General features: G+C 48.7%; 1 protein-coding gene across 1 annotated transcript; it reads right to left on the reverse strand.

Moving 5' to 3' along the window:
- Nucleotides 1–556: 556 nt before the first annotated feature.
- CSNK1E (casein kinase 1 epsilon) lies at nucleotides 557–24,145 on the reverse strand. The gene is made up of 11 exons (XM_066549700.1): nucleotides 23,933–24,145; nucleotides 19,752–19,839; nucleotides 13,319–13,429; nucleotides 13,006–13,154; nucleotides 12,083–12,311; nucleotides 5,660–5,830; nucleotides 4,027–4,175; nucleotides 3,322–3,514; nucleotides 3,078–3,217; nucleotides 2,628–2,693; nucleotides 557–2,090 (listed from the first exon to the last, which is right to left on the reverse strand). Exons 2-10 carry the CDS (start codon nucleotides 19,825–19,827, stop codon nucleotides 2,661–2,663), a joined length of 1,251 nt encoding a protein of 416 aa, XP_066405797.1. The 5' UTR covers nucleotides 19,828–19,839; nucleotides 23,933–24,145; the 3' UTR covers nucleotides 557–2,090; nucleotides 2,628–2,660.
- Between the last annotated feature and the right edge of the window lie 3,679 nt (nucleotides 24,146–27,824).

Genomic DNA, 27,824 nt, shown 5'->3' on the forward strand with positions numbered 1-27,824 from the left:
ATTTAGTATTTTACTGCCAGACTGGTTAGACAAGGAGAGGAGAAACCCAAACAAACCACACCAGCACAGACACGAAAGCAGCAGGTGCCACTCCACAGAGAGCTCAGTCTGTTTGCATCAGGCACTGTGCTGCTGTTAAGTGCTCCACGCCCCTCTCCTTCAGGACTTAAGTTTGAAGAAAGCAAAAACAACAAAATCCGGGGTCCACCTCTGTGGAAGCCAGCGCACACCCAAAGCCAATGGCGTGGAAAGGCCCATCCCTTTCTCCTCCTCAAGGCCAGACACATGGGATGCCAGAGGCTCATATCCAGGAACCAAGAGATCCTGAATCAGATTTCACATAACTCTCGCCTGTTCCAAGGCTGCAACTGCAGAGATCAGCTCTGGTTTATTTTTAGGCACTCCAGTCCTGTGCCTTTTTTTCCAGTAATTCTGATCAAACTTGTTCCTGGAATTCAGAAACAGGTTCAGCTGCAAGACCATGCCTCCTTGTGTAAGATATGACTCCCAGCAAAGATGCCAGGGCCATTAAAGGAAGAAATGACAGATGCTGGCATCACTTTATCATTTTCTACTTTATTACTTCAAATTAACAACCACGATAAAGCTCAAAAAAGTCCAATATTTACACAGGAAAAAAGTACAAAATCCCCCCCAAAGTTCTTCAGGTTTTTTTTTGTTTTTTTAAATTACAAAGTAATAAAAAGTTTTGCTCTTTAATTAAAAAAAAGAGAGAGACAGTAAGAGGGGTAAATAAATTAGGAAAAAAACAGGGAGGAAAAATAAAGTGTTAAATAGAAAGGGTAAAAACAAACAAAACAAAGACTAACCCCACCCTCCCCGCCCTGCCAACAACCCATCGGCTCCACACTACAGTGACAGTGTGTCTGCTACAGGCCATAGGTCGCAGTGGTGATCATTGTGTTTCAAAGCCCCAAGTGCCACAAAGCAGCTTGAGTATTCCTAAATTATATTAAAAAACAACTAAAGTGGGGGGGAAAAGGGGGGGGAGACGGGTGGGAGAGGGCAGGAGGGGATTGTGCATGTATTGGTGGGTCTTACTTGGGGTCGCATGAGGAGAGAGCAAGAACCATCGCTCTGAAAAACTCCAAACTCCAGTTTCTGTGCACCCCTCTCTTCTCCTCAAGTCCCACACTCTCTCCGCAGGAATTAAAACAAGTTTTAATTAAAAAATAAAAATAGAAAAACACGCACAGCCAGACAAAAAAAAAAAAGACCCCACTGCAGGGATGAGAAGTATATTTCTCCCTGTATGTCAGCTCCAACAATCCCATCCTCTGTGGGACCAGGTGCCTCTCCAAAGAGATCCCTCGGTGTGTGAGGACCACTTGGATCAGGGAAGGCTGGCACTTCTCCCAACAGCCAAAAAGGAAACCGCAGAGAAGCCACCCAAGGAAAGGAAGCCCGAGTCAATGATTAGGCTGTTGCCACAATTCCCCCTCACAGCTTAAAATGTGTTTAATGCTTGAGAAAATAAATTCTGTTATAATAATAAAAATCAGACTTCTACCATCAAGTGTGGCTGGAATCTGATTCCCTCCTGGCCCACAAGGCTCCTGAAAAGAACAAAACAAAAAAGACCCAAAAAAATAACTCACCCACCCACCGCCAACCCCTGCCCTCAGAAAAAAAGGAGAGCAAAGTTTAAATTTATACGGCTAGAAACCATATGATTTGAAAACAATATTAAAAAGAAAAATTAAAGCAGGAGAGGATAGCCAAGAAGAAGGAAAAAAAAGAGAGAGAACTCAAAACCAGGAGCAGAGAGTCAGGAGAGGGAACTGAGGGTAGCCAGTGGGGCAGCGGGATGGGGCTGGGAGCAGCGCAGGTGCTCCCACGCAGCTCCCACGTCGTCGCAGCTCCTTGGAGGCGCTCACGCCAGGGACAGGCGGCCCTCTGGAAATGGCTCACACCAGCGCGGGGGCACAGCTCCACTCCTCATCGTTGGCAAAAAGAAATTCTGTTGGGTTTTTTTGTTTGTTTTTTTTTTTTTTTTTGTCTTTTTTTTTTAAGGTTTTTGTTTGTTTTTTGGGTTTTTTGTTTTTTAAAAGAAAAATACAGTGAAGACACTAAAAAGAGAATTCAAAAGAGAGAAAAAGGCAAGAGATGTTAGGAGTAAAGGCTCTTCCCAGCACTTCCATTGCCAGCTGGAGTGTAATAAATCAAATCAGCCCTTTCTTCTACACTCCTGCCTCCCCTCAGAGTTACCTTGCCCAGCTACTGTCGTTTCCTCTACAAGAGGCACTCAGTTGCTGTACAAAGTCTTGCACACTTGATTACCTGCTCAGCACCCTCCACCCCAACACTGTCACACTGCCAGAAAAGCATTCATGAGGAAGTAACGAAATGGCTCCCCAGCCAGCACCTTCTCCACCCTTCCTATCCTCGTGGAGAACTGGAAGCTACCTTTACACCTAAGACAATCTGTTCCCCCAAAGTTTTGGCAGCCAACCTTATTCTTCCCTCTGAAGCCAAAAGACATCTCAAAGTAAGGTGAAAGGAAAGGAAATATACTAATCCCCCATAACAACGAAGTTTTAACTTAAGGCTTTTTTTTTCCCAGCAATTCCCTCCTCAGGGTTTCCCAAGCATGAGTACAGGCTCACCTAAGCAAACACTGGTCCAGTGGCAATTGCTCCTCACTTCCCAAGGTGATCAAATGGCACACTTGTCTACAAAAGAAAAGGAAGAGTTGCTAAGGGCTGGAGAGGAAAAATAAAGCAGAAAAGGCTCCAAAACAGAGAGGCTGCATGTTTCTCTCAGAACACCCTCCCTCTCAAGAGTTTACTGCTTTGCTTCTCCAAACCACTGTGGTCTGGAAGACAGCAAAATGAAGGCTTACTCCAAGCAAAGCAGAGAGCTAAAATGGCAGTACTCAGCATGGCCTCCAGAAAATACATAACAGAAGAGCAAGGGTGTAACTCAGTACCACTCCCCTCACCACACCAGAAGCTTCCAGCTTATGTCGGCTCCAGCAAATCAGGCAAAAACTGCTCTGGGGCCTGTAGACCTGGGACATCCAGGCCAAGGCCAGGAACACTGCAGCAGGAACTCACCTGTGATGCTGAAATCCGTGACACTTCTTGCCGCCCTGTGAGGTCAGATGAGGAGACATTGGCAGGAGCTCCTCGGTGTAACCTCATGCTGACCTTCCGCTCCCTGTCCACTCTTGAGATTGCTCTGGGGGACGTGTTGCCTGTTGGGGCAGAGAAATGTCGAGACAAGAATATCAGTCAATAGCTTTGGTTTCCAGCCAACAACAGGGGTGGCACCCTCCCCCAGCTCTCCCACCCCCCTCACCGGACTGCTGGATTCGGGAGGTGGGGGTGGAGGCCATGGGCTCGGTGACATTGCGGAGACGGTTGGCAGTGGCTCCGGCAGGTGGGCCAGGGGGCAGTGCTCGTGTGGCTGACCCTCGGAGCTGCCCCATCCTCTCCTCCCGCTCGTGCTCTCGCCGCTCCCGATCCATATCCTCAGGGTTCCGGGCTGCTCCCTGAGTAGAGAAACCCCCACACCACACATGGCTATCAGGCAGGAGAGACAGCAGCAGCCCCGGAGAAAAAACACATATTGCTCCATCATGCCGAGGAAGTGGAGCTCCATCCCCAAAACTTCCCCCACCACCTTCCATTGCACCAAGAAGGGACCTCATTCTATTCCAAAACAAAACAGATAAGAAAGCATATGAACTACAGCTGTTATTACAATCCACCTCTGTGTCCCAGCTACAAATATAGCTCTCTCCCGAAAAACTATCTCTACCTACCTCTAGCTATACATTTACTGACACAAGTGCTCCATCAGACACACTCACTAATACCACAGTAACTATGCCCCCAGTTAGTTATACACCAAACAACTCTGCCTCTTTTTCACTCTGCCTGGTCCCTTTGCTCAGGCTGCTCACCAGGGCTAAGCACAGACAGCAGGCAGTTTCCAATCTTCCTCCCCCATCTCCATGATACAAACCAACCCTGGTCCAGCCCTTTTGCCAAACACACTCACAAATTTAAGCATGTTCCAGTCAAAGACGTAGTCATAGGAGAAGCCTTGGCGGTGGAAGAGGTTGCGGAAGAGTTGCCGCAGGTACGAGTAGTCAGGTTTATCGTCAAACCTCAGTGAACGGCAGAAGTTGAGGTATGTTGAGAACTCAGCTGGAAAGAGCAGAGAACAGCTGATGGCTGTGGTTTGCCATCCAACCTCTCTGCTCCCACCATGGAGCTGCTGCAGCCCTTTGGCAGCGGCTTGCTGGACCAGGACAGCACAAACACAGAGCTGTGTAACACAGACTGAGCCTGCTGGTGGCACTGTTTTGGCCACCAAAAGGACCCCATCTCTCTTTTTACCAGAGAAAATGTTATGCATCTCTGTCTGTCGGCTTCTCCAAGCAAGACCTAGCAAGTCACAGTGCCTGCTGAAGGAAGGCAGGCCTAAAGAAGAGCTGGAGACGAGTTTTGGGAAGTTCAACTCTGAACAGAAGTCCTCCTAGCTCAGTAGCCAGTTGTAAACAGTGGTCAGAAGTAGATGAGAGGAGAAAGAGTGGGGCAGACACATCTGACACTTCCACTGACATTAGCCCATCACCTACTTTCAGCTCCAGGAACCTCCTGATCTGGATGTAGTTCCTAACTCTTTAGTAATCCTCACACGATCTCTCTTCCACATACTTGTCCCGTCTCTCCTCCAAGTCCTGTAAGATTTAAGTATCCACAACATCTTCTGGGAAGGAGTTCCACAGGTCTCCACACTGGCTGTGTGAAGAACCACATCCTTTTGTTTTAAAGCTGGCAGAAACCAGCATTGTTTCTCTTCCAATACAAAAACTGGGGCTACCAAATAATCAGCTCCCATCCAAACTTCTGTAGGCATAGCCAGAGAGAAGACTTCTACCATCTCTCTATCCACCTCTTTTTCCAGCAGACTCATTACTTGGACAGAAATCAGCTCACCTCTGGTCACGCTTTTGGCCCTTTCCTCAGTTATACCATATCCTTTGTGAAACAGAGGGATGGACCAGACCTACACAGTGCATGCAAGGAGCAAGTGGGCCATGGGTTTATGCACACTGTTTGGGATCCTTTCCTAGTAATTCCTAATGCTCCCTTTCCTCAGCAGCCACCGAGCACAAAGCTGATGTTTTCACAGAATAGCTCATTGGTGAGTGGCACTGGTCAGCCAGAGCCTACTATTGTGCATGTGACCTGAGGACCAAGACTTCTCTCTGTTCTCACATTCATTACTCCATGTTTACTTACAAAGAACTGCATTTGCCACTTTATGGCGTGGTTATTCCAGGGACTCCCCAATTAACAGTAAAAATTCATCATCAGCAGCATATGTTCTCAGCTCAATGCCCACCCTCCTCCTTTAAAATGCTCACCAGATCCTGAAGATCCCCCCTCTCAGCACTCCCATGCCCTTACTAATGTAAGGTTTGACTGTCCACAAAAACACACTTCCCACTTCAGAACCCAAACTGTACCACGACCACTCTGTTATCCTTCTCATCACCCATGTCAGCAGCACGTCCTGGTCTGGGGCATCGGCACTGCTCTTTAGGATTCAGGATTCCAGGGGTTTTCAGCAGGTGAACAAGCCAAGCAGCAGACAAGACAGCCATCAAGATGAGAGCACTTACAAGGGTACCCTTTGCAGAGCACCTCGATGGGCGTTGACATCTTTTTCTCGCTGATCCTCTCGTACTTTTGGCGCTTGGTGGCAGCCTTGAGGCCCTGCCAGGGCAGCGAGCCCAGGTTGAAATACATGAGCACATAACCAAGGCTCTCCAGGTCATCACGGCGACTTTGTTCTGTGAGAAGTTACAAAGGGGCAAGGAGTGAGCAGCAAACAAAACTGCTTTGGCAATCACATAGCTCTGGCGGTGAACACTGAACGGAAAAACCAACCCTCTCACTTTTCTGGTAGGTTTCTATAGATAGACAAACTTGTAGAAGACATTCCATAGCAAATTCCTGTGATGATGGTCATACTACAAGAGTTAAGGTGCTCCTCTCCCCATACAGCCCAACCCACTTCATAACTAATGACTCTGACTACCTCCTCACTTGGACAAACCCTAATTCACACAAGAATTTCACATCTCAAGAACTGCTGCAGCAACCCTGCCTACTTTGCTCTTCCCAGTCCCAGAGGAAGGGCACCTACACTTCCCGACCCAGAATGATTCTTCAGTCCAGGGATTAGTCATGACAGAGGTAGTCACAGATAGACAAAGCTAACAGAGGTAAGTCCAACACAGCCCTTTCAAACACATCTTCTAATTAAACTGCTGACAGTCTTTAAGCAGGGCAGAAACAAGGAACTAGGGACCCCTTCTTGTAGTAAACAACTTTGTTGATGGTAGAAGCCTAACATGTAATGTGCAAAGATGCCTTTCCAGTTTGGTGACATTTTTCAAGCTGTGGAGGAAAGGGGCACACTTTGAAGAAAAAATTCCCCTCCAAATGAGGAATGACTGTGTAACTGGCATCACTACCAACTCTACTTAGACCAAGGGTTGCCCATAAGATGCCATTGGAAGGACCTATATTTAGATGCTTACTTATAAAACAAAATAAACTGGCTCACAAAAAAAGCCCTCAACATTTCACATTGACCTTGTTCTCTGGAATAGCCAAGCCATTTTAAAGTTTAAAGCTAGCTCAAGAAGGATTTGATGCAGAATCTCAACAACTTCAAATATTGCCTGGTTAACTCCTCCCAACTCCTCCAACATTGCTTGCAAATTCATCTGTAAATCTTGCCAAGATTGTCTTGTTCTTGTTTCCCTCCCAAATAAAATAAACACTTTGGAGAAAGTACTTTACATCTCCAGAAGAACAACTGAAACAGATAACAAGAAGGCAAAATATGGCTTAAGGGAGAGCATAGGGATAGAGGAAAGACTAAAGAGCTCCATCTATTAGATTAATTTACTACAGCACATTTTGCTGGATTCAGTGCCACATCCTGGAAGATGTTGCAGATTATATACCAGTCTGTGAGCTGTCAGTATCAGATACATGCTACCACCTGCCCCATTCAAAGGCCAGTAGGTCACTACAGCTATCTCTGTTTTCAGTTCTCAGTTAGCTGAGCTGAATCATGACAAAAGAGTAGCTGTAGCAGGTCACAGATACACATATCCTCATGTAACAACACAAGCTGTGGGTCACAAGGCTCCTTCCTTGTGAATCTCTCTCACAACCTCCTAGTTGTTTTGAGAACTCAGGGCTAGGCAAGTTAAAACTGTTGAGGGGGGAAAAAAGTACTGTGGTTGCAGAAGGACAGGACGGTCTCATAACTGATAGGAGAGATCATTTGGGTCAAAACACATGAAACACCACAAAAATGCCGCATTCCAAGACAGTAGAGGAGAAAGCAGCCCTGCAGATTCCCAAAGTGTCTTACTTTGAGCATGCAGAAATGACAGCATTTTTTGACCTCACTAACTTACTGTCTCAAGTTGCCCACTTTAAAGGGGCTAATACTTCCTAATCTTATCAGGCTACTGCCAAAGATAATTACATGACTGTCTGGGAGATACTTAGATGCAATGACAGGAACAGAGAAAAGAAACCCAGTTTTGCATTTAGCCTAAGGTTGGGATACGTGTACTCTCAGAGGGCTGTGATTATTCACCATGCATATCAAATAAACAAAACTAAACAATATTGGCTAATGACCTACATCCTTAGACAGGAGGCATGTGGAAATGGAGTCAGAACACACACCCAGGGCTTGAAAGCACAGGAGACAAGGATAACCTCAGTCCTGCAGTCTTGCCAGCCCTTGACATATCCATGCTGAAGCTTTATCACCTCTAGCTGTGGCTGCTTGACTAGAGCGTGGTGGTTCCCCTCAGAGGAGTAGGGAAAGGCAGGGCAGGAACCAGAGAAACCTACTGAACAAGCAAATCAGCCTTTCAGGAATAAATCAGGATGTCGCCTCCAAAATCCTGCTTGAACTCCAAACTGCTTAGGGCAGGCTGAATAACACACCTCCACTTGTGTGAAGCACAGCACTTTTGAGCACAGCCACCAATGCCATCCAGAACCGGATACATTCTGCAAACAGATGCCTGGTCACAGTCCTAGCACTTTAGGGAAGGCCAGAATTAGAGACTTGAGATTAGGGAGCCTGAAGTCAGTGCAGGATGCTATGAGCCCTCACTAAAGGCAATGAGAGGGGTCAAAAACCAAACTGGGAAGCTAACTAGTATCCATTAGGTGCATACAAACACACCTTAACTGTGTCTTAACACAGCAATATGATCAAGGAAAAACAACTGCAAGCACAACACCTAATTATTAAAATGCTGAACAATAAGTGTTTGACTGCACTGCACTCCTGATGTTTAGCACCTCACTTACGTGTGGTCACTGCAGCCCACTCAAACAACTTCAGTGAGACTCATACCCGTGATGAGCTCAAGTACCAAGAGACGGGCCACAGTTGGGCAGCTACCTCAAAACATTGTAGCAGTCTGTTTCCTGTAACCCTATGTACCAGATCCTGAATTAAACCTTGGAGGAGGGTAAAGGACAACAGTTCCTACTTCCCGTTTCTTTGTTTCATCTTCAGTTACTATTACACACCTCCCAAATTTTAATTACTATTTTTGCAGGGTCAGGACACTAGATAACATTAAACAGCAAAGAGTTAGAAATAAAACTTTACACACCAATGAAACGTTATTTAGTGTTACTACTTTCCACTTTTAGAAACCTGACAATCAGTGACTAACTCTCACAGCATCTCTGGGCAGCAGGAAAAAAGTAAGATCTCACCTTTGAGTTTGAAAAGAGAAAGAAAAATACAAGTGACGTGAATGCATCCGCTGAGCAAGTCAGTGCAGAAGCAGGATTATAGTCACGACCTGTGATACCACACTATACTTCCTCTCTCCATTTTATCTTAGCTCTCCTACAATGGGTTTTTTTTTGAAAACCAATTTTATGAAAAATGTATTTTCCTTAAGACATTCATCCTCCTTCCCAAAAGCCCTTCCAATAGAAAACACAAGGTCGCCTTCCCACACAACCTAGCATGACCTCCCAAACCCAACCCACAGTTTCCTCCCACCCCCAGCCAGCCCACACCTTCACTCCCTTCCCAAAGCAGGGTCCTCAGAAGCCAAGTCAGCGGTGAGTGGCAGGACAGGACAAGACATGCTTGGGCAAAGACCGAAGACTGAGGACTGGTTGCCTTGGACACAAAGCTCATGACAAAACGTGTTTCTTTACAGCCTAAACTGTCTCCTGGTCCCCCTGTCCAAAGAGTGTTTTCCTCCACTCTGATCCTACCGAAGTGATGCTGCTCCCATGCAGAACTCCCTAGAAATCAGCTGTCTTCCCTGGAGCCAGCCCAGCTGCAGGCAGGCTTAACCAAGCAATGTTTTCCTGATTACATACTCAGATCTGATCTTGCACATGCTGGACTAGAGTTCCCCTTTCTCTCCTCACTGCATGGCAACAGCCTTTAAAAACACGCAAGAATCTGGAATGGGTGACAGAGGGCAGGATGAGCAGGAGGCCTTATGATCTGCACAGCCTACACCGATACCATCTAGGACGTTCATCTGGGAAGGCACTGCCCCCCCACCCCTCTGTCACCCAGACAGAGACCATCAGATTTCTCCCAAGACTGTCTCATGGGCACCCCCGGCATCTATTTCAGACGTTACAGGCTACAGTGGTGCAAGGGACTCTCATCCCTAGAGCATGTGAAAATTGACTGGAATGCGTGAACTGAAGCCTGCACAGTCCAATGACTCCCCCAACGGCAAGTCTCCAGCTGTGGAACCCTCCCCAGTTTTGCCTCCTACTTTTTTCCCCAGTCACCAGGAAAAGAATGTGTTTCCTCCAGACATCGGAATGCCCAACCCTTAGCTTGCAAATTCAAATAAAGGCACTTATTCATTTGCTATTCCCGTCACACAAATACCCCGGCACCTGGTTCCTTCTCTCTCCCTAGACCACATTAACGTTAACATTAAGACAGAGAATATACTCTCTGAAAAGTCAAAAAATTCTGAGTGATGGTTCCCATGGCAATGCTGCTAACTCATAAATATCTCTGTCATATACCCTGTGGCAAGGTCTTGAGAAACAGGAACTCCAGCTGAAACCTAAACACCCCCACCCCCTTTCCTCCAGGCAAGTCATGTAACCTTTATGCCGTTCAGGGCAACTATCGGCAACGTGGAGATAATACACCCGAGACCTGTTGCACAGAGCAACTCACACCCAGACTCTCCCCAATCAAAGGGCACGGAGAGAGCGGCGGCTGCACTCAGACCCGTGGCATATGCAATTTGCCCTTGGATTACTGTTTAGACATTGTTTGCTCATCCTGACACACAAGCCAAGCAGCAGTAGTAAAGGGCTAAGTTGGGGTGGAATGAATAATGAAGTCGTTCAAAAGCCACAAGCAGATATTTAGCCTCTTGTGATCAGTTCAAGCAGAGCAGGCACACACAAAAGAATCGACAGACATAGTAGTGAGAATTATTTTGTGCATGTCTCCTTGTGGCAGTTACCATGGCTGTGGAAATCTTGACTGAGAATTCAATGGAGAGTCAGTTATATATATGCAGGTCAAGCCAAAATACAGAAGGCCAACTCAGAAAGCTCTACAAGAACTATTTTTATAACATGGAAGAGGTCAGGAGATTACAGCCCACTCTCAATACACAACACTCCCCATTTTGATATAAATAAAGCATTCTTAATCTAAAGTTATATAGTATTAAGCAAGGAAGACAGTGGGAAAAATTGTTTTATTTTCTGCAGGCCAAGTATTGACTTCAGATATCTGAGAAATATCTGCAAGAGGGGAGAATGCAGGAAGAATGAGGACATGAAATCCTGTAAAAGCTGTTAGTTTAAAAGGTTTGAGTGCCTTGCTCTGATTTTCAAATTCCCAGGTTAGGTTATACACTTGAGAAGAAGGGCCTCCCAGAGATATAAACAATCTGCAAGCACAGCAGATACTTCCCTGGGTCCAACAGGCAGGACAACTTCAGTGTTTCTGTTCCTTAAGAGTTGCCAGTCAATAGCAGAACCAAGTCAGCCTGTTCCAAATGGACCCTACAGTAACTAAGGAAGCCTCACACTGTGAACAAAGTTTAGCTTAAATTTAGCAGAGAAAGGAGGTCAAATGCTGGAAAGTTTTTGGGCAGAGAATAGAAGAGAAAACTGCAAGAGGTTTTCAGATATGGTCCTCACAGCCACCAGGGGCTGACTCCCAGGACAAGGGTTTGGGTGACTTCAGGAGGTTTAAGTTGGTGGGTACTAACCTGCACAAGGCCTTTACAAAACCTGGGATGATGGTCATCACCAGTGTAAGACCTGGCTGAACACTCAGCACTCTTTTCCAGCCTAGTTTCATCCCTTCAGTACTAACCACACACGTTAAGGGCAGAACCCTACTTCCCTGAAATTGCCTCACTGGGTTAGTGTAGTTCACAGACACGCATATATTCTGAAGGCCTGTGACAGCCAAGCCTCAATCACAGAACAGAGGTGTTCAGAAGCTGGAAGCCTCCCCTCATTTCAGCTTCTTGTATATTTCCAGCACATCCCCATCCTCAGTGGTGGGTAACACCATATTGCAGTGGGCCTCTATCTTCCAGCTCTGACAGCTACAGAACAATCACTAACCAAGGCACTCAGCAGTCAAAAAGACAGGTTTCAACTGCACATATTCCTAAAGGCTCAGTGCTTGTGAATGTCTCCTTTACACATCTAATCAGCCTGCAAAAATTGTGCAAAGGCAGATTTAGTAGGAGCAGAGTCAGGGAGGTCACAGCCTTCATGCTCAACAGGGCCCCCTGCACTGAGCAGTGCACACACACAGATCAGGAGATGATTTCTGTCTTCAGGAGCTCAGAGTGCCACCACAGCAGCAGAAATAACACAGGTGTAGCATTTAAGTTATTTGCCCACTATCTCAAGGCAGGTCAGCAGCGGAGTCAGGCAAAGAACCCAACCCTCTCCTTCTGGGGACATACCACCTCCCCTGGAAAGGCCCACCAAGAGGCAGCAGCAAGCAGGCTCACCAATTCCCAGGTGGGTGTTGATAGAGGCATAACGGGCTGTGCCAGTCAGGTTCTTGTTTTCCCGATAAGGGATGTGCTGGTGGGTCCGGGCATCCCGGTACTTCTTGGCCAAACCAAAATCAATGATGTATACTAGGTTGCCCTTTTTGCCAAGGCCCATAAGGAAGTTGTCTGGCTTCACATCCCGATGGATGAAGTTCTTGGAATGAATGTACTCAATACGGCTGATCTGGAGGAGGGATAGATAAATAAATAAACAAACAGTGAGACAAGTAAGAAACAAACTTATTTTAACAGCATCTGTTAAAAATAGTACCCTGTCCAAGACACTGGCCCGTCAGAGCAAGAAAAGGACACTTTGCATTGAGTATCAGTGATGACAGCCAAGGAAATGACACCCTCTGGATGCTGCAGAATCTGGAGATGGAATTTAACCCTGCTCACCAGCCCAGTCCTCACTCTGGGAAGGTCACCATTAACATCACAAGGAAAGATGGGAAGCAAGTCTACAGGGACTAAAATTCTGAGCTTCAGCATTGACAGCTCTAACTTTTGAACTTAGCTGAGCCAGGAACAGAACAGGTCTGTCCAGAAAAGTGAAGGGTCTTGAACCCAGGGCATGAGCAGGGGAATTAACATAGGTGCCAATAATTCATCAGGCAGGCAAAGGTATCTATGTGTGCAACACTAACGCGAGGCGAGCAGCAGGCAAAGGAAGGAGGGATAGAGATAAGGAAATGCCACCAGTGCCTAGGTTCCAGGCCCGCAACTTCATCAAGAAATAGAAACCTGGCAGCCACTTGTGCTAAATGAAGAAAGCCTCAGATACAGCAGTTCTCAAGCAGAGGGGATGGGAAGGGAGTGTGTGGGGGGAAAAGGCATGGAAAAGGAGAGTAGGCACAAATGCTTCAGAGGAAACTTACCATCTGGTCTGCCAGCAGCAGAACTGTCTTGAGACTAAATTTGCGGGAACAGAAGTTGAAGAGATCTTCCAGGCTGGGCCCCAAGAGTTCCATCACCATCACATTGTAGTCCCCCTCTGCTCCACACCACTTAATGGAGGGGATACCCACTGGGGAAAGAAAAAGATTTAGCCCAGGGAACAGAAAGAATAGATGTTGAACCCCCTGCTGAGAAGATCATGTGTAACACCAAATCATTTCTTTTCTAAAGCCCTCCAGAATAATTTCCTTCTCCAACCACTCCCCCGGCCCCATCCTTTCCTTCCCATCTCACCTCCTCCCTGCATCATCTTGTAGAACTTGCTTTCAATGTGGAGCTGGGGATGCTTGGTTTTGACACATTCCAGTTTGATGGCCACCTCTTCACCAGTTGCAATATTGGCTCCTGCATAGGAATGAGAGTGAAATGAAGATTGCACAAGCGTCTACTGAAGTTAAACACTTTTAACAAGGCCTGTAAAGATGCCAAGACCTTAAGATTTGCCCTGAAATTTATTCTCTATGACAGAAATGAGATTCAGCCACTTCAACTTCATACGGTTTCCAGCACTGCCATTTGTAAATGCAAGCCCAGAGAGAAGCACATGAATAGGACACCTGGTCTGATCCTGAAGTCAGTCTAGAACAACAATCCTACACGTGAACTGCCTTGTTATCTCAAAAAGTGACTGACTTTGGAAGGTCAATCTGCACATATCAATAGTACCTAAACCGAGTGGAAGTTGTAGCTCCCTCTGATCATAAACCTAGCCCCTGAACCCAAGCAGCCCTCAGGCAGTGATACGGAGTATGTCTTCCTCAGAAAAATTACTGGTTACCTCAGTTACATCATTTCAACACAGCCAATTAGTTCAGGAGGAGACATTACTAACATGTCAGCTCTCTCTGTTTTCTCCACAGCACTGACCTGCTCAATACAGACAATTTCTAAATCCCCAGCTTCTCCCTCTCCTGAGGGTTTAACTAATACCTTTATCTTTTGCCAACACAGAAACATTTGCTGTATCACAAATTAGAAGCATGAAAAAATAAGTGAATCCAGTCCTGAATTAAGCTGCCTGGACACCTTTGTCGAAGGCATTGCTAGATACTTTGCAATGACACTAAAGCACCACCCCACACGCTTCTCTCTGAAAACAACTGAGCTGCCAGCTGCAAAAGCCAGCACTGTGGTCCCAAAGTGCACTGTCAAAGAAGGAACAGGCTGCTCCTTTTCTTGTACTAGCTGAAAGGATTCCAGATGTTTCACATCACCCTAAAATGGAAAGAGGGAATATCTGTACACAGGTCACGGGAATGACACTCAAGACTTGCTTTTCTCCTCCCCCGCCATGCCCGCTTCACACACTCTGACAAGCCCTTCCTTGTATCTGGACTATCAGAAATTGCACTTAAACACAAATCAGAGAGCAGCCCTGATCACAAGCAGCTTATGAACACTGTCATAAAATAAACTTCTCCAGAACATGCGTGCCAAACATGAGCTAGAGTCAAAGGTGATGTTTTGCAGATATCCCATAGCTAGTTTTGGTAGGTCTGGCTAATTTGTGCCTCCTGAACTCTGTGATAAGACTTTGAGAGTCCACAAGGACAAGCTGCAGATAAATCTCTTCATTTATCCTCTTTCACATGCCGCCTACACAGCCAGGGACCAAAGAAAAGAAGGAAATATTCACACAACTGGATTGCTTCCCCCCATGGATCCAAAAGAGATCCATCTCCAGCTGAAGAGTTCTGGCTTGTACACAAAGTTAGCCAAGAGCTGCCTGCTAGCAAAAACACATGATCTGGATGCTGCAGTGCTGGGTTGAGACAGACAAGCTGCTAGGAATTTGTAAGAGAGCAACAAAAACGATCGGGGCCTAAAGGGATTGATTTACTAAGGAAGATTAAAAGAGCTAAATATGTAACATAGACAAGAGATACAACTAAGAAGGGTGGGGAGGAAGAATGGGACATGACAACAGTCTACAAATATTTGAAGGCTGTAAACACTAAGGAGGGAGAGGAATTATTTAGGGTGCTCTGAGGGAGGGGAAGGAGGAGCAATGGGATTAATTTAATACAGATTTTAACGCAGGATCCAGGAGAAGGGAAAGGGGGAAAGCCATCCTGAGAGGCAGAAACATTTGTCCAATGCTTACTTTTGAAAAGATGCTGGCATTTTCCACTTAAAAAGTGGCGGCCAGAAAAACAAGTCCATACATTCCCTTCACTCCACCAGAGGACCATTCTTAAAAGCACCAGGCAGGTGCAAGTAGGAAAAGAGTAAGAAAAGGGACTAGTATCCTTCCACCTTTTAAATTAGTGTTCAACCACCAGCCCTCATCTAGCATGGAAACACCCAGGACATCCAAAAAACCTAAGAGCACTTCCTTGCCTTGTTTCTTTCCCCTGCCTTTGTGAAGACTTTCCTCCAAATCCTCTGAAGCAGCTCCCTTGTCTGCTCCCCAGGGAGAATTTTTCCCTCTCCCAAGACATTTTCTGACACACAAGCAATGATGAGTGTCTCTGACTTTTTGCGGCATTAGCATTTTGAATGAACCAGATTCCCAGAACATGAACAATGGAAACATGAATAAGTTTTCATCTCCACATTACCCTGGGTGTTGAGAAACATGGAGATGCATCCATGACTGGGCTGTCTGCAGGTAGGGAGTGTTATCTGCGGGCACATAAAGCTGGAAAAGGGAAAGCAGGGGTAGGCATCAAGAAGACTCAGATTTCTCAAAATGTGATGATGCAATTCAGATGCCCAGATGGCCTTCAGCCCCACTCTTCATAGCCCAAACACAGCTGTTACTTAGAGAGAGAAGAAAGAACCCTGTGGCCTAGAAGAGCACAAGTAGAGGATGGTTTGGGTTGGAAGAGACCTTAAAAATCACCTAATTCCAACACCCATGCCATGAGGGACACCTTTCACTAGACCAGATTGCTCAGAGCCCCATCCAACCTGGCCTTGAACACTTCTAGGGATGGGGCATCCAGAACTTCTCTGGGGTACCTTTTCCAGTCTCTCACCACCCTCATAGCAAAGAATTTCTTCTTAATATCTTATCTAAACCTTTTTCAGTTTAAATTCATTCCCCTTGTCCTACCACTATGTGCCCTTGCAAAAAGTCTCTCCCAGTCTTTCTTGTAGGCTTCCTTCAGGGAAGGAAGGCTGGAACTAGGTCACCCCAAAGCCTTCTCTTCTCCAAGGCTGAACAATCTCAATTCTCTCAGACTTTCGTCACAATAGAGGTGCTTCATCCCTCTAATCATTATTGTGGTCCTTCTCTGGACCAATCTGACCTATTCTTTGGTCAGGGGGTCACTGTCTGAACTCTTTAGGCTTGTTCCTCTCCAAACCTCATCATACCTACAAGCTGCTCCCTGTACCATTTCTTGGCTAGAGATCCACCGAGATCGAGACCACCACTAGCAAGGAGGGAATTTAAGGGCAGGAGTCTTTCTGATCCTTTGTTCCATGCTTCGACCACCATCTTTTTTAAAGCTACAAGTACAAAAGCAACAGTTCTGTGCTCTCTTTACAGACTGGAAAGCACCGTGTTTCAGACAAATGCAGCAGAGTCTGCTAGCTTCAGCCACTCGAGAGACTGACTGTAGGATGGGGGATAATTCCTAACATCCTCCCCCAGTCTCGCTCCGCTGTGGGGGCTGCACAAATTCAACTCATTCATCACAAGCTCTTTGAAACGGGGCCCCGGGGACAGAGGATGTCACCGGCTGAACAGGATCTTTTCAGAGTGGAATCCTGACTGCATGTCTGATACAATAAACACCGCCCTCCCGGAGCATCAGGGGCAACAGGCAGAGGCCCCGCACTCGCCACCGCCTGTGCCCCTCTCCACAGCCTGCCGAGGGAAGAATGGAGGGCTGGGAACAGATGGATGAAGGCAGATAGGGCGAGAGAGAGTTAACAAGCCAGGAAACAAAGGGAAGGCACTCCCCTCCCAGCAAGGGAGGAGCCTGCCACCAGGAACTGTCCCCAGCCAGCTCAGGTCCCAGCATGCTTTGTCTGCCCAGCTCCTCTCCACCACCAGTGTGCATCCCGGCCAAACGATTCCTACATGTCCAGCAACCCTGCCCTGCCTCTTGGCCAGCACCTCTGACAAAGCACCTCCCCCTCCAGCGGCCCAAAGGTCTCGGCAATTCCTCTGCAAATTGGGTTTTGCTCTTCTAAGCGAGAATTTCTAGAGGTAAATGGGCTAGCCAAGGCCCATGGGCAGCCTGATCTCATTTTCCACCCTCTCAAACCAATGGGGGGGGAGAATATGCCACCTAGCACACGTACCCCTCAAAGTAGGGCATGGAAGGGATGTGCTTCAAGATCCAGCTAAGGATTAACACAGTCCATTCTTTGTGTCTACCCATGTAAAAATCCAAGTTTCCTTTTGACAGACAAAAAACCTAAAACAAACCCCAAAGAGGACAGCACTCAGCACCCACTGGTGCTCTTCACCTACAGAGCAGGTGAAGGCAGTAACACCCTGAAAAAGAGAAGCTGAGGATAAACCATACAGCCCCTGCCAATCCTCAGAGACAGACAAGCCCTGCTGTGTGTCCGCACCATTATCAAAGGAGAGAGCTGTGAGGTGGAGCTGGTGCAGGAGAGAAGTCCTGGTGAATGAGTCCTTCTGTCTGCAGAGCAGGCCGTGAGAGCACAGCACGAGCACCAGCGTCCTCCAGACGCACCACCACAGACTACATGCCCAATCCCTCCAGGCTGGGGAGTCACCCAGGCTCCACCAAGTCTCGCTATCACTGCTTCAAAACATGCTGGCTTGCACCTCAAGGAACATCACAAGGGCTTTGATACTGCATTCAAGTAACCTGGTTGAATCCTGCTGTGCTCACCACACTGGGGCACTGGGCTTCCTGTGTTTGGTGACAGGCAAGGCAGGCACAACCCCCTCACCAGGGGCTATTTTCCATACCCGATTTGCACAGGTGGATGACCTGTTACATGGTACAGAGCAATACAGGATCAGGCCTTTCCATCCAGTACCTCCTCTCTCTCCCCACATATACCCCAGATGTTTAGCAAGATCCTGACAATTTACACTGTCCTAGAGAGGGTCTGGAATGCTTCAAGCCCTAGCATAGGTGGAAAATGCTGTGTCTGAGCTATCACCCTTGAATCCTAGCACCTGGGAATTAAAAGCACTGTCACCCAAGACACTAACTGGTTGGAGGGCCACAGAGGAGCAGGACACAGGAACAGGCTGCAGTAAAGGCAGCACACGGTGGAACTGGGATCCCAGATCCATTATTTATCATCTTTGTTCACGTTCTGGATAAAGGTGGCAACAAAGCCTGTTACTGATGATTCCCACAGGACACTTAATCAAGAGGGGCTGCCAACACCAATCAAGAGAGAATAATAAAGCAAGAGGGAACTGGAGATAAAAACCAGAGGTTGAAAATAGACGGTGATTTACAATCACAGGAAAACGTAATCTGAACTAGAGGTATTCAACAAAAGGGATTTGGGGAGGGATGGGAAGATGTTGGAGATCCTAGAAGAGCTCTCCTACGATACAGCTGACAGTGCATTAAGCCCAATTCTGAAACCTGATCGTGCTGGTGATGGGGAAAGCCAAGGAGACCCAAAGCAGCCTATGCAGAGGCATCACATTACAGATCACTCGAGGGTAGTCCTCCACTGCCAGGCACTGGAAATGCCACACCTCAAAAGCAGTGTTGGCTCCAAGCTGCCCAGCAGATGAAGAAACTAGAAAAAATTGAAGGACCAGCAAAAGTGAGCAGTGGTGGATGTACTGGGAAGCAAAATACAATTCAACTGAACAAATTAATAGTCAAGGAGCACATGACGACCACCTGCAAGTACCCAAAGGGTGCAGACACCAAAGCAGAGGGCAGCCCTTCTGCTGGCCTGCAGGAGCACAGTACAACAGGTAGTGGTGAGAACCAGAGACAGGTAACGCCAGCCCTCATGGAGGGACTGGGCAGGCCGCTGGGTAGTCTCGCCACTCTGGCCCCACATGGTTTGAGCCAATGAAAACATGAGCAGGCAAGCATCAGGGAATATATCTACACATCAGCACACTGGCTTGGAAGAACTTCTACCCAAGTGATCTGCTGTGGTAACAGGAAACCCAGCACCTCATGGGCTCTGTCCACTGAGCTTCCAGCTCAGGTCATTCCAGACATTAATTCTAAATCCCATTACAGATCTAACAGATCTGAGCCCTGGGACTTCCAGGCTCTCTGACCTGTTTTACACCTCCTGTCTCAGACCTTTCTCTTACAGGTCCTGGACCACCTCTTCCACTATCAGTCTTCCCAAAACTGTATTCCTTCTATCCTTGAAGGAATAGCTATTTACTCCCTTTCCACCACAAGCTCTGTGAACAGAGTTTAAACCCACACACACCCAAGCTCAAGAAAGGGAAGTGACAATGCTGGAATAGGGTGTATGACAAATATGCCCCAAACAGTCCAAATCGAAATCAGTCTGATCAACCACCACTGTGTCTTCAGTATGTGGTAATGCAAAGCTGAGCTCATCCCCCTTTCTTTGCCATGAGAATACTGCTACCAGCAGTATTCCATCAGTTTCTTCTCTTGTTCACCCCTTCCAACCTTACATGGTGCCCACAAATACCAACACGCAAGAAAAATAACCCCAAAACAATGATGCAATTGAGAAAACCAACCTTGAGACAGACTCTCACACTCACCTAGGTAAATGTCTCCAAATGAACCACTGCCAATCTTTCTGCCCAGCCGATATTTGTTTCCCACTCGAAGCTCCATGGTTCAGTCGTGCTAAGAAAAGAGACACAAAGAGCAGTGTCAGAGCAGAAACAGGAAGTGAATCATGTAAGACTGCAGAAGAGACCTCCCCACTTCACCCAGAGGCTGAGTAGTTTTAAATCTTTAAATACTTCACTTTTTACATGGCTTCTATCACCTCTCCTGATCTCCTAAACTTCCAGGGACAACATGAACAAGAAACACTGCAGGAACAAAACACCCTCAAGCATGTTTTTCCCATGTTCCCATTATTAGAATGAAGCATGATTGGACCTCTTCCCCACCTTTTTGCTTAGAGACTAGGAAGGGGTTCAGGAAAACCCTTCTAAGAAGGTTTCACTGCATGATCACGCCACACTACTGTAAACAGGTCCTGCTTCTTGTACCTTACAGCACTTGGCATTGGGACAGAAGTACCTTGTGAGACACCAGAAGTGTCAGGCGTAATAAACCCTGTGAGGAGTTTCCCTCTGACCCAGCCCTACTCCAACACCTCGGTGGTGGTGGTGGTGAAGCACAGGACTCAAGGGCTGTGAGGGACAGACAGACTGCCAGGAGAAAGCGACTCTATCTCTCCTAGGCGGGGGCCAGGACAGGGGACAGGGAGGAGACGTCTCACTGAACTGAACCCTGGCTAGAACACCCCTTGCTCACCTCCACACGCATCTGCTGATGTGATCACCACCTCCTTTGGTCTACCTGAGCCTCTCCAACTCTCCTGCCTACCTAGGTGTGCCAGCTGTTTGCTTTGAGTAGTTCAGGCCTTTCCTCATCTCTTTACTTGAGATGATTAGCTAACCCTTTGACCTGATATACCCCATCAACATGCCCAGGCTCAGCCTATTCACCTTCCACAGAAAACCAACTAGGTGGAAGAACCACAGCCACAGAGTTTTGTTCTCTTTGCCAACCTCAACTTCTGCTGCAAAGACCTTGGCCAAACACAGCTCCAGCAGTTCCCATCTTAACAGCCCCCTTTCCCTTGCCTCTTCTATGGCCACCAACTTATTCTAGGAACCACATCTCTTCCTGAGACAGACAATGTGTCTCCTTTTAGAGGGATTTGCCACAGTCCTAATTTATGCAATGCCACATTATTAGCGTACAAAATGCAGACACAGAGCCTGTTGGGGACAGGAAAGGTGAGGAATGATTCATGTTTTTACAAGTGGGAGCGAGGAACTTTCCCTTGCTGGAGCTTGGTGGGAAGGAAGCATCACTGAAGGAAATAAAGGAGAAATGGCCTTGTGAGCAGAAATACAAAAAAATAATCCCAGCCAAAGGATTCTGAGCATACTATAAACCCAGAGCTGCTTCTTCTGCCCCAGGAGATGGGATTACAGAAAGAAGAATGGACAGGCTGCGGAGATGTACAGGGAAATAATCCTATCAAGGCATTCAGGGGACATTGTGAACCCTGAAAGCAGAGCTCCAGTCACCAGAAACCACACACAAAACACTCAGAGGTGGAGTCCCCTCACCTAGCATTTGCTTATGCATGTGGGTTTCTGGGCATCTGAAGTCTACAAAACCCTGTGGCTATTTCTGACTTTCTTACTACCAGGAATGTAGGCAGAGCCTTGGGAACTGAACCAGGAGGCAGGCGTACCTGGGTGAGGGCGCAGCAAACAGACATGATTTTTATCCGCTGCCTGCTGTTCTGTATAACCACATTAACATACATCTGACTTGCTGACACTCCTACTCCAATAAACGATCAAAGGTCTGTGTCCCCGGGAACCCGTCACACCACTGTCAAGAAGACAGCTCTCGATCCTCCTTCCTTCATGGAGTGTTTACCCAGGCCTGGGAACCCCAAACACCTCCACTTGAGTCCAATTCCCAGCTGGGGTGAGCACAGCCAAGCAGAGACTGGGCAAGAGGTCCCGGGGGGAGAGTCTGTGCCGCACTGGGATGCAGCAGGTACCGCTCTGCAACACCACAGTCCCAAACCTAAATTCAGACCCACCCTTCTGGGACAGGCAGGAGCCAGGTTAAGAAGGGATTCTCACACAACGAGGTAGCAGCCCTTGTAGCTGATTAAGCAACAGGCTCCAAAGGGGAATCTAAAAAATGCTCCGGGGCGCGGGGGTGGAAGCGGGAAGCAGGATAATGGAGTAAAAAAAAATCATGGTCTCGCACAGCTGTCATTTTGCCTTATCTCCCCCCCAACACACATACATACACAAGTGTGAGTAGAAAACCTGGGCTGAAGTTAGCCAGAGAGCAAGAGCCTGGATTCCTGGTAAGAGGGCAGGACACACACATCCCACCCCCTCAACAACTGCTCCAGGAGTTCAAACATCTATCCCATTTGCTTCTATTTCACACATGTACCCCCACCACCATCTACAGCTTCCGCCTTTTATCTTCTCATCCTCAGGTCTACTGTTACAAGGAAAAAAATTGTACCCACAAAATATATATTCTTATATGTGAAATCTGTATCACCCCTCTATGTATTATTTATACATGTAATATTTAAAAAGCCATCCCTCCTTCCCACCCCCCCTCTCCAGCCTTAACCCCCCCCCCAGCCCTGACACCCTTCCTGCACTCTACAGCCAAGGCAGCATTCCCAGGGGCTGCAGGGCAATCATTTAGTTAAACCATTTAGTTTTCCATAAGGGATTAACACACATACAACCTCAGAGCGAGAGTGTGCTCTGCATGAGCGTTTGCATACGTGAATATCCAATACTACACAGCCTCAAAAAAATAATAATACTATCCAGCCGCCAGCACTGCTTCCCCACACACACCATTTTGCACCAGCCCCTTTTATATAATATAAAATACCCACGTACAGGCACAAAGGCCATTATATAAACACACGATAAGAGTTGATATCACATTGCTGTGCCAGCAACGATGGCGACCAACGATGCAGGGACCATCGCGGGGGGAGGTGGGGGGGAACCATCAAGAGGGGCTGGGGGACAGGAGGGACACCTCTGTCCCACCCGAGGGGGTCGGGAATGAGAAGATGCCCTGTCTAGCAAAAGCCATACAAAACCAAACCCTCGGCTCCATAATGGAGGCTGCCGATCCCAGCATTGCTCCGGCTTTCAGTGGAAGTGTAGGGAGTGGGGGCTGTTCTACCCATAGACCATATTAAGGCTTTACACGGCTTTTTTTTTTTTTTTTTTTGGGGGGGGGGGGGGGGGATGGTGTTGTCTGAAGGGGAAAAAGGATAGGCTGGGAAAACAGTAATTTGAACTGGCTTAAAAATGTGAAGGAAAAAAGAGAAAAAAATACATTTTGATTGAAATGCAAAACACCAATCCCCTCCGGACCCTTAGACACTTACAGAAAGGAGATCAGCAAATAAGATGGGGGGAGAAAAGAAACCCCAAGCACAGAGCATTTGAACTACATTTGAGGAAGAAATAGCCACAACAGGAAAACAGGAAAGGGGGGACACACACCATAAAATATAATAATAAATGTGTCCCTTACACCCCCACCCCCTACAGGCAAACACTACGCGAAGACAGCCGTACCCGGGCTGTTATTTTTCCGGGTAGGTAACAAAAAGCTGCCACCCCCGGGAACGGCGCTGAACTTCTCCTCGTCCCCCCACTCGCAACCGGCCTCGGCCATTGACCCCCGCCCCTACCGCCCCCCACAAGAGGAAACATCGACCCCACAGTCCCCCCAAACGCAGACACCGCTTCTCCCCCGAAAGAGGCGATGAGGGGGGCCGGGGAGGGAGGCCAGGAGCATCAGCGAACGGAAGGAGTGGGGGGCTCGATCCCCCGGGGGGCGGCCCCCCACCGGAGCCCCGCAGACCCCCGCCGAGAGCACACGGCACCCCCCTCCCCGCCCGGCCCCGCCGGCAGCCAGGCAGGGCCCCGGCAGGCGGAGAAAGGGGAGAAAGGGGAACCCCCCCCCAAAAGTCTGCCGGTGGCGGAGGGGGCGACCCCCTCCCCGCGCCCCCACAAAGGGGCTTTTGTCCCCCGCGCCCCCCCGGCCCGGCGCATCGCGCCCTGCCCTCCCCTCCCCCGCCCCCTCCCCCTCCCTCCGCGCACACAAAGAGCCGGAGGGGCCGCCTTTCCCCCGGGGTTTGCGCCCCAAGATGCGGGCGGGCGCCCCCCATACCCACCCTGACGGGAAGGGGGCCGTGTGGGGATGCTGCTCCGCCGGCTGTCAGGGGGCCAGGCGGCCGCGGCGGGGAGGATGACGGAGGATTGGGGAGGGCTGGTGGCGGCCGTGCCCGGCGCGTCCCTCCTTCGCTCGGCTCGGCGCGGCGCGGCGCTGCCTGCCGCCTCCCGCCCGCTCGCCGTCCCCTCCAGCCGGCGTGTGCTCGGCACAGCCCGGCGCTCACCCAGTTTCCATTGAGCCCCGGAGCCAAACCCACTGATGTCACCCAACGAAGCCCCGGCCCTCCTCCTCCTCCGCCTCCTCCTCCGCCTGCCGTTAAAGGCGCAACCGCCGCCGCTCCCGACGCCTTCCCCGCCGCCGTCCCTCAGCTCCGGCAAGCGGGGCAGGTACACACGGGCTCGGTTTTGGGGGCCGCGACCCCCCTGAAGGTTTCTCCTCAGAATGAGCACAGCCCACCCATGGCAGCCCCCCGCAGCAGGGTGGCCCCGCATGGGGATGATCAAACGAGAGTGCTGGGTCCCATGGCGCTGGCAGCGGATGCCAAGCGGGGGTCCATCGGGAAGGCCCCACACTGTTCAGGGCTCCTCAGCCCACGCCCCTCAGGAGGGGGGATGCCCCTTGGGTGAAGCACCTGCAAATCCACACAAATAACGAAGCACGCACATAAACCCTAATGGGGACAGACAGAGATCCGCAGCGCACCCACCAACAGATGGGTGCAAAGGTGGGACTACCCCCAAGACTCTGGGCTGTTTGCGGGCCAGGTGGGCACAGCAAGTCCCAGAGCACCTCCAAAAGTCAGCTGAGTCAGCGGGAGCAGCCAGGATGTGTCAGACCTATATGGGGCTATAGGAGCAGAGCCCGAGCTGGAGAACTATTTGGGGGCTTCTGGGAGGTGGGGGCTGGATGTGCAAAGGAGCCAGTGGAGGTGCTGTGGAGAGCTCTGGGAGCAGGACTGCAGGAAAGACTGGAGGCCAGTGCAGTGTGAGCTGGAAGGGACAGAGGGTCCTGTGGAGCAAGAGCCAGATGCTGCCCAGCTTTGGAGCCACTGGGATGCTTCACCAGGGTCCAGGAGCTGCTCTGGCACAGGCATCCCAAAATCAAGAACAGCTGGAGATAAGTGTGATGGGGAAGGGCTCAGGAGCCCCCAGAAGAGCCCTTAGGTGCTTCTAAGCCAGGCCCCTGATGTCACCTTCCAAATACAGGATGTAAGCACAGGCTGTCGGCACCAAGAGGCCCAGGCTGCAGCCGTGCTGGCACTGTGTGCTGCAGAGAGCAGTCATTGCTCCAAGTTGTACCAAGATGGGGGGCTGCAGCCTTCTGAGTGCCTCTGCCAGCCGGTGCCTGTGCTGACTTGACAGTCCACTGAGACCTGGGAATTGTTCCTCTTTTATGCAAGCCTTTGGGAACCAGTATTGCTTCCCTCTCCCACTGCTGGGCCTGCTTTATTACAGAACTTTGCCTGCACTTGGAGAATTTAAAATTTAATTGAGTTTTTCGTAGTAATGACATTTCCTTACACATGCTCCATTGAGCCTCTGTTTTTTCACAGCTTATGTAACAGTGAGCAGATGGGAAGGCAGGTAATAGTATGCAGCCACTACTGGACCCAGCTGAGGGTTGCTCTCCTTCCCTGGGTGGGTGCACATCAGCGGAGAAGGGATTTGCCAAAGCCCAGCATCGCTCATGACTTTGCTGCAAGTGGCAGGCTGATAGAGGTACTGAGAGAGGTGGGCTCTGACACAGAGCTGGGAAGGATGGATCTGAATCAGCATCCAGGAGAGGCAGCTCTCAGCATGCCTCATGGGAGCAGAGTTTGGAGTGGCACCGCTTGGCCAGCAGGTGCGAGGTCTGGGAGGACAGTGGCCATACCCTCTCCCCCTGTTGATGACGGAGGCAGTGGGAGAGAATTTGAAGAAATCCCCAACGTAGATGCAGCCCTTGGGGATGAAATTGGAGTGTGTACGGACACTTCAGCTACCTTTATTTTAATCATTGACAGCTTAAAATAAGAACTCTTTAATTAGAAACATTCCCTTAATTGAATTGTAATCAAGCTTTTAGTGCTGGCTAGCCATGTGATCTATTAACACCCACCTCTCTCCAAGCATTGCCTAGTTACACCTCTTCTCTTGGAGTAATTTTTATTAGGGAGCCTGGGCCAGGGGCTGCTGATTTTGACTATGCATGTAGTAGCCAGTACTGCAGGGACCCTGACTCCATCAGGGATGTCATTGCTCCAGCAGTGCAACAGGTAACTTCTGCCCCAGTGTCCGAAAAAGGAAGTTGTTATATATGACACAAACAGCAGGATCCCAAATAGAGAGAGACCAGCTGGGGTTGGGTTGGAGAGGGAATAAATTTGAGGGACAAGCAGAATTCATGCTCACAAACTCTGCTGGGCCATCTCCTTTCCTCCCAGTGATCAGAGTGGTGGGTAGCTGCAGCACCTTTTTTCTTCTCTGCACCTCTCCAAAGAGGAACAACTCCTCAGGTTAGCACTGTATTGGGCACCAACCAAGGTACACTAAGACTCTGTTCAGACAACAACACCTTGAAAGCTGTCTAACCCCCCAGATCCAGCGGTGAGACACAGCTTATACATTCAAAACAACATTCCCAGATGGGGCCCTCCCCTTGTCCTGTCTGCCTGGTTTGCATGGAAGGGATCTTTGGGTACAAGAGCATGGAAGGGGGTCCAAACCCCTCAGCTCAGCAACTGGGGCCCTGCACCTGGGACAGCTCATGTCACCTTTCACAGGATTCAGATGTGGTCAGGGCACCCCTAGATGCTGCAGGGAGTGCTGCTGCTGAAGGCAGGCAAGCAGAAGATGGTCTATGTTTGGCTGCTGTCCTATTCACGCACAAAGGTCCTTGGGCTGTCCCCAGTGCCCTCATTGCAGCGCTGTAGGGGGAACCCACAGCAATGTGTCTTGAGCAGAATCTTGTGGGCTGGTGTATCCAAGGGGGCTACACCTCACTGGGCATCCAGCCAGCCTCTCCACTGCCCATCATGTCATTCCTCAGGTAGGAAAAGAAAAGAAGGGCTAGAGTAGTGATCTTTATTCACAGTGTCATGGCTGGGTGGGTGGCCTTCCAGAGTCACAGTACATGATATTCATAGCACCTAGTAAAACTCATGGGAAAGCTGAGCTCCAGTGACCTAGCAGACCTCAGAGAACTGCCAGGTCACATTTGGCAGTTCTGCCTGATCAACAAAGAGCAGAATCCCATTTCACCCACTCTCTGGAGAAGGACAAACTGCTTTGAAGACCAAGATCAGTTTGCCATAGACACTTGCATGTGCTAGGGAAGTGTGAGCAATCAGGGAAAGAGCAGAGAAAATTTTGACACTGTGCTGAGGTTCTACTTCTCCAAGACCAGTGAAAGTAAGAGCTGAGAAGCGAGAACAAACACATTGCCACCTGCAATTCAAGAGCAAAGGTACCTGAGGAGGAAAGTACCTGTGGCTTGACACGTCCAACAGGGCTGCCAGAGCTCTTCAAAGCACTGACTCACAGCTCATTGAGGACGTGCAGCCCCCACTCCAAAAACAATGATCGATGTTCACAGGGTCTCTTTTACACAGCATACACCTAGTTTCTCAGGACTTTACAAATAATAACAGATTTGCCTTTTCAATACTCATACTGAGCAATACAGCAGCATTTTAGAGAAGATTCAACACTCCTGGAGGGAAGGTCAAATGCAGCCTGCAAGGTGGGGATGCTGATCTGAGCACTTTACCAGAGCGCTCTGCAGTTTAAAGCATTTTCTAGAGTCAGGTGCATGTCCCCCTTCACATGCAGCAGGGAGCAATAAATACTCCTGCAAATGAGACATCAGGATCCCAGGATGGCACAAGGCTTAAAACAAAGCAAAATGCCAGAATA

This window comes from Molothrus aeneus, chromosome 5 (genome assembly GCF_037042795.1).
Source record: "Molothrus aeneus isolate 106 chromosome 5, BPBGC_Maene_1.0, whole genome shotgun sequence".
Classification (NCBI taxonomy): Eukaryota; Metazoa; Chordata; class Aves; order Passeriformes; family Icteridae; genus Molothrus; species Molothrus aeneus.

Coding starts and splice junctions, on each gene's coding strand:
- CSNK1E (XM_066549700.1), bottom strand. CDS start 19,827: ATGGAGCTTCGAGTGGGAAACAAATATCGGCTGGGCAGAAAGATTGGC. Junction 12,312..13,005: donor TGCTGCTGGCAGACCAGATG/GTAAGTTTCCTC, acceptor TCCCTCCTCCAG/ATCAGCCGTATTGAGTACAT. Junction 3,218..3,321: donor CTCCCGAATCCAGCAGTCCG/GTGAGGGGGGTG, acceptor CTGCCCCAACAG/GCAACACGTCCCCCAGAGCA.